Source organism: Spea bombifrons, chromosome 11 (genome assembly GCF_027358695.1).
Source record: "Spea bombifrons isolate aSpeBom1 chromosome 11, aSpeBom1.2.pri, whole genome shotgun sequence".
NCBI lineage: Eukaryota > Metazoa > Chordata > Amphibia > Anura > Pelobatidae > Spea > Spea bombifrons.
In genome coordinates, this window is record NC_071097.1 from 5,220,467 (window position 1) to 5,230,904 (window position 10,438).

General features: G+C 52.4%; 3 protein-coding genes across 3 annotated transcripts; 1 reads left to right on the plus strand and 2 right to left on the minus strand.

Annotated features, from left to right (window-relative positions):
• Nucleotides 1-3,294: 3,294 nt before the first annotated feature.
• On the minus strand, nt 3,295-3,693 carry LOC128469053 (histone H2A type 2-B-like). Its single transcript, XM_053450848.1, has one exon. The coding sequence runs from the start codon at nt 3,685-3,687 to the stop codon at nt 3,295-3,297; it is 393 nt and encodes a 130-aa protein (XP_053306823.1). The 5' UTR covers nt 3,688-3,693.
• A 257-nt stretch (nt 3,694-3,950) lies between these two features.
• Nucleotides 3,951-4,432, plus strand: LOC128468952 (histone H2B 1.1-like). Its single transcript, XM_053450760.1, has one exon. It carries the CDS (start codon nt 4,041-4,043, stop codon nt 4,419-4,421), a length of 381 nt encoding a protein of 126 aa, XP_053306735.1. The 5' UTR covers nt 3,951-4,040; the 3' UTR covers nt 4,422-4,432.
• A 5,020-nt stretch (nt 4,433-9,452) lies between these two features.
• LOC128469060 (histone H4) lies at nt 9,453-9,779 on the minus strand. The gene has a single exon (XM_053450854.1). It carries the CDS (start codon nt 9,771-9,773, stop codon nt 9,462-9,464), a length of 312 nt encoding a protein of 103 aa, XP_053306829.1. The 5' UTR covers nt 9,774-9,779; the 3' UTR covers nt 9,453-9,461.
• Nucleotides 9,780-10,438: the final 659 nt, after the last annotated feature.

A 10,438-nucleotide genomic window follows, 5' to 3' on the forward strand; every position in this document is an offset into this window, starting at 1 on the left:
TCAGAATCACCCGGCATCTGTCCCAGGCGATGAGAGGAAGAGGGGGCAAGATATAACCCAGGTCGAAGGCCCAAACCTGAGAAAAGGCATCCAGAGCTAAGGGATGGCCTGCTGCTGACAGAGAATAAAACAGAGGGAGTTTCTTGTTGGCTGTAGTAGCCATGAGGTCGATCTCTGGAACTCCACAGATCTTCGTGATCTGATGAAACGTCGCATAGCTCAGGCTCCACTCTCCTTGAAGAACAGAAGTTCTGCTTAGGAAATCTGCAGTGACGTTCTCCTTTCCATGGATGAAGACGGCCGAAAGGTGAGAAAGATAAAAATTTAGCCCACTTCCCGATCTTCTGACGAAGACTTCCTAACTGAAGACTTCTCGTGCCACCTTGTTTGTTCAGGAAAGCCACTACCGTGCGATTGTCCGACAGAATTCTTACCGCTTTCCCTCATAGCCTGGACTGCCATGAGAGGAGAGCTTTCCACACTACCCGAAGTTCCAGCATATTGATTTGAAGATGGCGCTCGTGGTTGGACCAAAAACCTTGACGGAATTCTTTGTCCATCGTAGCTCCACAACCGGATAAACTGGCGCCCGTGGAAACGACTGTCCAAGAGGGCTCGGTCCAGACCAGACCTGAACCCAGCCTTTTCGCCTGAAGCCACCATCTGAGGGAAGAACGGATGCTGGGAGGAAGAGAGACCTTCCTTGAAAGTGCCGGAACGGATCGATTCCATGACTTCAGGATGAGACATTGTAGAGGACGGATATGCAGAAGCGCCTATGCCACGGCAGGCCTTGTAGAAACCATCAGTCCAAGAAGTCACATGAGAAGCCGTAGACTGGAAAGACATCTGGAAAGAATCAAGCTGGTAAGGCTGATAATGTTCTGAATTTTGTTCTCCGGCAGAAAAATCTTTTGACACGTAGTAACATAACATAGTAACATAGTAACATAGTTCATAAGGTTGAAAAAAGACCAAAGTCCATCAAGTTCAACCTATATACATATTGTGTCCCTACCGTGTTGATCCAGAGGAAGGCAAAAAACCCTTATGAAGCAGATGCCTTTTGGGATGAAGAACGCTCCGGCGACGTTCCAGAGGATGGTAGATCGACTCCTCGATGACCTCCAGGACTATGCTTGCGCGTTGTCTCGGCAATCGGAGTTCGCCACCTAACCAAAGAAACAGCCCTAAGCCGACCCGTTGGGGTCTAGCCGGGTCTGTCACTGCAAACAAAGGGGGGGAGTAATGTGATGGTTCCTAGAGTCACCCTACCCCTCAGATAATGTTATCCAGTGACATGAAACTCTTTAATGTGTTAGTAATAAAAATGTATATTATTGCCTTATTTTGTAAAAGTTTGCACACGGCACACTAAGGTCTGAGAGATAATCTAATAAAGATAATGTGTGCTCTTTATCTCCCAGACTTAGTGGTGCCGGTGTCCTGTTGTATTGCTCCCCCCCCCCTCGTGGTGTCCCTACCTATAAAAAGCGACACCTGTCCCATAATAAACAGTTATTCCTTTTCTTGTACCTAAAGACTAGTCTTGCCTGGTTATTTGGGTACCGGATAGCGATATCCCTTTACTTTGCTTGGGGATATTGCCTACAGATTGCGGGGAATTATTGTCCTGAAGGGAGAAGTTGCTCTTGGCGGAGAGGGACAACCTGAGGTCCCTGGTCGGTCCGTCACACCGACACTAGCGGAGCAGGGCTCACGAGCTGGTCCGGTGACCCTAGCTTCACGGCACCGCAGCCCGCCGAGGCGTAGCTGAGTACAGTGCCGTAAATGTCCTGAAAAGGACAATTAGTGATCCAGCGGGTCCCTGAAGCATTAGACGAAACTAACGTTCCAGGGAAGTAACAGACTTTATTGGGGAAACACACAGGCTTCTATACAGGTTAGGTGATAAAAAGGTCATAAATCAGGCACACATCTTCCCTCCCTGCCCAGACGGTCCGGCGCCACGCTTAGGCAACCAAGCCCCGCAATATCCGTAGGGACCCCGAGCGGCAGCAAATCGAAGTTTCCCCGGGACAGCCGGCGTTTGTATGATAGCCGCACCGCCTGATTGCCACCTCTCTAGCGGCTCCAGTGACAAGGGATCCCCAGTCTCTGCGAGGGTGTCTGGGCTACGAGAGCCGAAGTCCATGGGTAGAGCAGGTGATACATGGATGAGGTAGGACGGGAAGGGGAGCCAAGCGGCAGTAGGTTGAAGCTTCCCCCGGGATGGACCGCGGGACAGCCGGCGTGGGTTCGATAGCCGCGCCGGGGCAGTTATGGTTAATGGGGGTCTTTAGGGTTAATTTAGGGGCAGTAATGGTTAAGGGGGTGTTTAGGGTTAATTTAATGCTGAGGACTGAGGGTTAATTTAATAAAGTTAACTAAAGGTGCAGTTAGAGGTAAAGCAATCTAAAAGCAATCTTGAGGTGGGTAATCTAAGAGGAATCTATATCCTGGGGGCAGTGAAGATTATTAATGTATTTATTTATAAAAGTGTGGTGTCAGTGATATTCTCTGCATGGTTCGAATCTCTGAACGATTCTCTGCCTTCAGTGACATCGCTAGAGTAGGCAGCCAGGCGGGATCATTGACGCTAATGAAAGGGGCGGGGCCAAACGTTAGTTTCAGGGAGGGACTGGGGAAACAGTTACTCCTATGAGTCACACTGAGTGATCCGAAGATTCGGATCATTTCAATGACCGACTCGAAATGATCCGATTCACTTTACTGATCCGAACATCGCATCACTACTTTGGGGTACAGGAAGGGTTAATCTCTTCTTAGCAATTAAGCTTTCAGAGGCAAGGGAGATGTCTACAGTGGAGCTACTCACAGCTCTCTCTCAGTGATTATCAAATTCATTAATACGCTCCCCAGACCATTGCCAGCTACACGATCATCACACAGCTGAGGGATTCCCCGGCTTCTGCCACATTAATTTGCGGTAAACCACAATTTCTTATGCAATGCTGCCACCGTGTGGTAGCACTTGCCCACCCACCTTTCTTGAGAAGCATATTTATCCGTGTAAGTGCTGGCAGCTTTGCCTCGAATTTTAGCCCTGAAACGGGGTATGGTGTATGATGTAGTTTGTATGAATGGTGTTTAGCCACCGTGAAGCTCAGCAACTAAACATCGGGCTGAAAAACTGCAGTGGAAAGCAGTTGCCTTTAGTTTGCAGCAAATTTATAGCAAGACAGATTTAGCTTGTTCCAGAGATTATGGGTGGCTCTGAAAAGAGCCTTTGGTGGTGTTGGCTAATTGCCCTGCGGTTACCGATTACCGCGCTCACTTGCTCTTGGCAGGCTTGTGGCTCTCTGTCTTCTTGGGCAAGAGCACCGCCTGGATGTTGGGTAGAACACCTCCCTGAGCAATGGTGACCCCTCCGAGCAACTTATTGAGCTCCTCGTCGTTACGAACGGCAAGTTGCAGGTGGCGAGGAATGATACGGGTCTTTTTGTTATCGCGTGCAGCGTTACCAGCCAACTCCAATATCTCAGCAGTCAGATACTCCAACACCGCTGCCAGATACACGGGTGCGCCGGCTCCTACTCTCTCGGCATAATTACCCTTGCGAAGAAGCCTATGCACACGGCCGACAGGGAACTGCAGACCGGCACGGGAAGAACGTGTCTTCGCCTTAGCACGAACTTTTCCACCTTGTTTACCTCTGCCAGACATGCTATCTCTCGAGAAAAACCTACCCTGATAACCGACGAAGAAACACGTTAAAAATGAACCGCCGCACACTTACCCAGCTATTTGTAGCTTCCCCCCGTGACGCTATTCGTCACTGATTGGTTCCTTTTCAAAACATCCAATCGGGTGGACATAGTCTGAGACACCAATCGGTGTAGGCACTGCGGTTCATGGGCGGCCGCATCTGCACACGTGACAACCTCATCGAATCGGACGCGAGACAGCAGAACGGCCTTATTTGCATGCGGTGCCTATAAAGGGAAGGGCCCAGCGCAGCAAAGCTTCAGTGTTCATCACTTTCTCCTGCGTTGCGTGTTGAAAGGAAAGCAGACGCGATGCCTGATCCAGCGAAATCTGCGCCTGCTCCGAAGAAAGGCTCTAAGAAAGCTGTTACGAAGACTCAGAAAAAAGATGGGAAGAAGCGCAAGAAGAGCAGAAAAGAAAGCTACGCGATCTATGTGTACAAGGTACTGAAGCAGGTGCATCCAGACACTGGCATTTCCTCCAAGGCCATGGGCATCATGAACTCGTTTGTCAACGATATCTTTGAGCGCATTGCCGGGGAAGCTTCACGCTTAGCCCATTACAACAAGCGCTCCACTATCACTTCTCGGGAGATTCAGACTGCTGTACGCCTCCTCCTTCCTGGAGAGCTGGCCAAGCACGCTGTGTCAGAGGGCACCAAGGCTGTTACCAAGTACACCAGCGCCAAGTAAAGTTCTCTTTGTTCTCTATTTTTAAACAAAGGCTCTTTTGAGAGCCACCTACATGGTCTGTCTCAGAGCTATGTGAATGATCTAGCCCTTTTGTCGGACTGTTAGCTCTCCAGGTTAGCTGGGGTGTTGTGCCCATCGACCAGACTGCCTGGGAAGAGAAGCCCAAGGCGAAGGAGCTTCTGTGATGGCAACGACCTGTATCCCGACTGGGTATTCCAGCTAATCGCTGATTTCTCCTGCTAGGACCCAAGGGATTAACCCCCTCACCGCCAGACAGAACTAGCTTTGCAGAGAGAAGGGGCTGCTTTACCACTGCGGCTAGCCGAAGCTGAGCTACATCGTGGGTTTATTGTCCTGAAAAGGAAAATGCGTGATCCTAGCAGAGGACACAGCTCTTCAGAAACCTCGGTGGCGCTGTAGTATACGGAAGTATAGCAATACAGCGCTCTACCGCCCTGAAAAGGGCAGCGCCGAGTCTTACCCCAATACGACGTGACTCGGTAGTGTCGTGGGTAGGACATGTGGCACACGGACAGGATAAGACATGAGGGGACGACAAAGTCATAATAAAAATCACACACATACTGAGACTGTGACGAACCCTGTCTGATCTTCACTGTTATTATTATTAATATATTTATGTGTACCCGGTTTGAATGTGGCTGCAGCTCCAGCCTTCAAAGAGACGATCCTATAATCCGGCTGGGGCTCTTAATAAGCCAGCACAGCCCTATCTGCCCAGACGGCACCCGCACTACAGGGGGGGATAACACAGGTGGGGGAACCCATTGTATCCCTTAATCCCCTCACCTGATACATCCCCTGTATACTGATGGGATTTGTGAGGGGATGTGGCTGATGGGATTTGTGATGGGATGTGGCTGATAGGATTGGGGGTTGGGTTCGGTGCACAGTGAATGGAGATTGTATATAAGTTCTGTGTGTTTGTAATAAAGGGAGTTCTGTTTTAACCTCAAAGCATGAAGTTCTGTCTCATGATTGAGGGAAGTGCTGGTCTGTGACTGCTTTCTTCGGAGAGCCACAGCGTGTCCGTTGACTGGTAGAGGGAAGGAGCTGACAGGCGGATGTGTCCAGTCTGGGGCACAGGACGATCCGTCACATTGGTGGCAGCGGTGGGATCTACTCCTTCCAGGCCAGAGCGGACCAAAGCAACTAGCCGCAGAACAAAGTTATACCCTGGCGAGGAAGAGCCAAACGGATCCACAGATGGAGTGGATTGAACAGTCACCGGGATGCGGGGTGACTTGGAGGGGAGTTGAGACCCTCGAATCGGAGACTCCAGTATGGGAGTTTGAGAGACGGACCGGAGCCCGGCTCGTGAGATGGAGAGCGGCCCTAGAAAAGTGGAGCGCCCACCAAGGTACACATCTGCCCACCCTAGAACAACGAATCAGGGACCAGGTGAATGGGAGGCTCTACTTGTTCGGGGGACCTGCATCTCCAGGTGAGGTTGCAGAGCTAGAGAGGCTGGTCCGACAGGAGATTGGGCTCGAAGAGGAGTACCGAGCCATATACTGGGAAGCCCGATGCCCGCAGCGAAAATCCAGAAAGCCCCATTCTCCGGAAGGGATGGATGTTGGCGGGCCTGGCCTGTTGTGGGAGGCATTCGAGGAAAGGGGTGTCTTTGGCAATGGCAACATGGACCGATGGTGGGACATTAGTGACAAGCGCCGGAGAGCCCTGCCGCCCACTGCAACAAGTGAACTCAGCCAAGACCTTGAGAGACTAGTAGACAGAGAATGGTGCCTCGAGGCAGAATACTTGGCGCTGTTCGAGGGGAGCTACGCCCTGCAGTGTGAGCCGACAGATGTCACAGAGCGAGCTCCGGAGGCCGCTCACTGTAATTGGCAAGCCTCCGGACTTGAAGGTTCAGCCACTCTGCCCCTGGTATTGCAGCCAGAGCCCGAAGAGGTGAAAGTGGGCAATCACTTTTGGGAGGAAGTCTTCCGGGTGATTATGGACCGCATGCAGTCGCCGGAATTTGAGGCAGCGGTCTATGGGTTCCCACTAGAGGCGGCAGAAGCGCCAACAACAGGGCAGAGAGACGCTTTTCTCTGCCCAGCACCATGCGCCCCTCCTACTCCGGCTGAAGCGCCGGCACCGGGGCAGAGTGCCGCTGGCCTCTGCCCGCCCCACAGTGAAAGGTCCCTGCCTGCTAGCAGGGACCCACCAGGGCAGTGCGACGCGATCCTCTGCCCAGCACTGCAAAATGCCAGACTGGCAGAAGAGCCGGCCACGGGGCAGAGTGCTGCTGGCCTCTGCTCATCCCCCAGCACAGTGTTCCCGCCGGCTAACGAGGACCAACCAGAAGTGCTGGCACCCGGAGAGAGAGTCGCTGACCTCTGTCCTGCACCAGCAATCCTCGCACTGGCTGAAACGCCGGCAACAGGGCAGAGGGACGCTGTTCTCTGCCCAGCACCATGCGCCCCTCCTACTCCGGCTGAAGCGCCGGCACCGGGGCAGAGTGCCGCTGGCCTCTGCCCTCACGAAAAGGAAAGGTCCCTGCCTGCTAGCAGGGACCCACCAGGGCAGGGCGACGCGATCCTCTGCCCAGCACCGCAAAATGCCAGACCGACAGAAGAGCCGGCCACGGGGCAGAGTGCTGCTGGCCTCTGCTCATCCCCCAGCACAGTGTTCCTGCCGGCTAACGAGGACCAACCAGCAGTGCTGACACCCGGAGAGAGAGTCGCTGACATCTGTCCTGCACCAGCAATCCTCGCGCTGACTGAAACGCCGGCAACAGGGCAGAGTGCTGCTGGTCTCTGCCCGCCCCACAGCGAAGGGTCCCCACCTGCTAGCAGGGAACCACCAGCGGAAGAGCTAGCCACAGGGCAGAGTGACGCTGTTCTCTGCCCAGCACCATTCCCTGCACCAGCAGAAGCACTGGCAACCGGGCAGAGAGTCGCTGACCTCTGCCCTGCACTGCTTACACCCCCATTATCTGGCTCTCCCCAACACGAGCATCCGGGAGGGGGCGCAGGCGGCGACCCTCCCCAGCGGCCGTCACCAATTATGGGAGGAAGGGCAACCGGCACTCCTCCCCAGCGGCATGGTCCAGTGGGCAAAACGAGCCCTAGCTCGGAGAGCCAGGTAAGGGTAAGTGAAACTGCTGCTGCTTTGGAGTGGGCTCTTGTTGTTTGGGTGGGGGAATGTGGAGCGGACTTAGCCCGTAGTCAGGGTAACCATGGGAGGGTTCCATCAGGTTGGGAGGGAGCCGAGTCTGGGCTGAGGGCCCAGAGGGGAAAGGAAGCCCTAGAGAAAGGTCTCCCATGCCTGCAGAGGAGACTAAAGAGGGCTGCCCATTGGAGAGGCTTCTGGGCTGGCCTCTTACCCTTTGACTACGGGCCAGGCCTAGGAGCCTGGGTGACTGACATGGGGCTGCCAGGGTGCCCCAGAGGCCGCACGCCCACTCTCCCTACCCCGCAGGACTAGAGACAGTAGAGGCCCGGTCATCCCCAAGCCGATCCGTTAGGGATCTGGCTGTGTCTGCCGGACGTTTGCACAAGAGGGGAGTAATGTGACGAACCCTGTCTGATCTTCACTGTTATTATTATTATATTTATGTGTACCCGGTTTGAATGTGGCTGCAGCTCCAGCCTTCAAAGAGACGATCCTATAATCCGGCTGGGGCTCTTAATAAGCCAGCACAGCCCTATCTGCCCAGACGGCACCCGCACTACAGGGGGGGATAACACAGGTGGGGGAACCCATTGTATCCCTTAATCCCCTCACCTGATACATCCCCTGTATACTGATGGGATTTGTGAGGGGATGTGGCTGATGGGATTTGTGATGGGATGTGGCTGATAGGATTGGGGGTTGGGTTCGGTGCACAGTGAATGGAGATTGTATATAAGTTCTGTGTGTTTGTAATAAAGGGAGTTCTGTTTTAACCTCAAAGCATGAAGTTCTGTCTCATGATTGAGGGAAGTGCTGGTCTGTGACTGCTTTCTTCGGAGAGCCACAGCGTGTCCGCTGACTGGTAGAGGGAAGGAGCTGACAGGCGGATGTGTCCAGTCTGGGGCACAGGACGATCCGTCACATTAATGTGACGAACCCTGTCTGATCTTCACTGTTATTATTATTATATTTATGTGTACCCGGTTTGAATGTGGCTGCAGCTCCAGCCTTCAAAGAGACGATCCTATAATCCGGCTGGGGCTCTTAATAAGCCAGCACAGCCCTATCTGCCCAGACGGCACCCGCACTACAGGGGGGGATAACACAGGTGGGGGAACCCATTGTATCCCTTAATCCCCTCACCTGATACATCCCCTCACCTGATACATCCCCTGTATACTGATGGGATTTGTGAGGGGATGTGGCTGATGGGATTTGTGATGGGATGTGGCTGATAGGATTGGGGGTTGGGTTCGGTGCACAGTGAATGGAGATTGTATATAAGTTCTGTGTGTTTGTAATAAAGAGAGTTCCTGTTTTCACCTCAACATGAGTGTTGCCTGATGCTTGGGGTGGGCTGATATGATCCTGTATTGTCCTTTTCAGGACAATAACCACGCTGTGTAGCTAAGCTTCGGCTAGCCACAGTGCCAAGGTAGCTCCGGTGCAGCGAAGCCCCCCCTTCTATCTACAACGCTGGTTCTGCCTGGCGCTGAAGGGGTTAATTGTTGGTGTCCCGGCAGGAGGAAGCAACATTAGGCGGGAGTACCCAGTCGGGGTACAGGTCGGTCCCGTCACAGAGACATACAGAATTAAGAGAACTACACCACAGACGGAACCTAATAACCCTGGGCCGGCCCCCCTTCAAGCCAGCCCTGGGCCAGCCTTTGGAGGACACCAGCTGCTGATCCCATCACATGCTCGGCAAACGGGCCCAGCACTCCGATCCTGCCAGTAGCACAATCTATAGCCAGACCCAGCCACCGTTAAGCTGGTTATTTCAAGGCGTGCATAGAAAACCGCGGGCAGACACGGGGACAACATGATCATAGCCTAAGAGAGTGTGTGGGTGGCTCTGAAAAGAGCCGTTGGATGTTTCAGGGTCACGAGTCAACAAGCTTAACCTCCGAAACCGTACAGAGTACGGCCTTGGCGTTTCAAGGCATACACCACGTCCATAGCGGTAACGGTTTTTCTCTTGGCATGCTCCGTATAAGTGACTGCGTCACGAATCACATTCTCCAAAAACACTTTGAGCACACCACGGGTCTCCTCATAGATCAACCCAGAGATACGCTTTACACCTCCTCTGCGAGCCAAACGGCGGATAGCAGGTTTGGTGATTCCCTGGATGTTATCCCGAAGCACCTTCCTGTGCCTCTTCGCGCCACCTTTCCCGAGTCCCTTACCTCCTTTGCCACGGCCAGACATGATAGCGTTTACTCCACAAGCTCCACAGCACAATACTCGCCTACGGCCGGCCCGCTTTCTTTTATGCGTACTCGACGGACCTGATGGGGAACCGCACCATGCTGCCTCAAGGGGGCGTTGCTTTTTTAATATATGCTTCTCGTTGGTTGGCTGGAGAAGCTTCCAAGCGTGCCTCAGACACCGATTGGCTATTTAGGAATATCAAAAGACCGCCCGCGGGAAACCTTAATACTTTTGCCTCCCTCACCTCCACGTGATCGCTTTCGACAATCCCTCATTTACCACTAGGTGGCAGCATATCGCTGTAAATAAACGCCAAACGGAGACCAAGATAAAGGCGGAGGGATGGGTGGGTAGGTTGAAAGGAAAATATACTTACCGTTTGCGCGTAAACGTCTCATCACACTTCTAATTTTAGATCCTAACTCCAAAGCAGTTGGATTTCCTACACCGTGCAGCCCCCCCCCAAAAAAATACACTGCCAGGGAACAGCACCCAAGAGGTGTGAAATAATAAATAAATAAAATAATGAATACAGATAATTAATAAAATAAATTCTTTAATATCACCTATTAAAGATTAATTTACCCTTAAACTTAATCTATAAATGTATATAACCCAATCATTAATTATAATTAATTATTATTTAAGAATAGCCTAATATT

Coding starts and splice junctions, on each gene's coding strand:
- LOC128469060 (XM_053450854.1), bottom strand. CDS start 9,773: ATGTCTGGCCGTGGCAAAGGAGGTAAGGGACTCGGGAAAGGTGGCGCG.
- LOC128468952 (XM_053450760.1), top strand. CDS start 4,041: ATGCCTGATCCAGCGAAATCTGCGCCTGCTCCGAAGAAAGGCTCTAAG.
- LOC128469053 (XM_053450848.1), bottom strand. CDS start 3,687: ATGTCTGGCAGAGGTAAACAAGGTGGAAAAGTTCGTGCTAAGGCGAAG.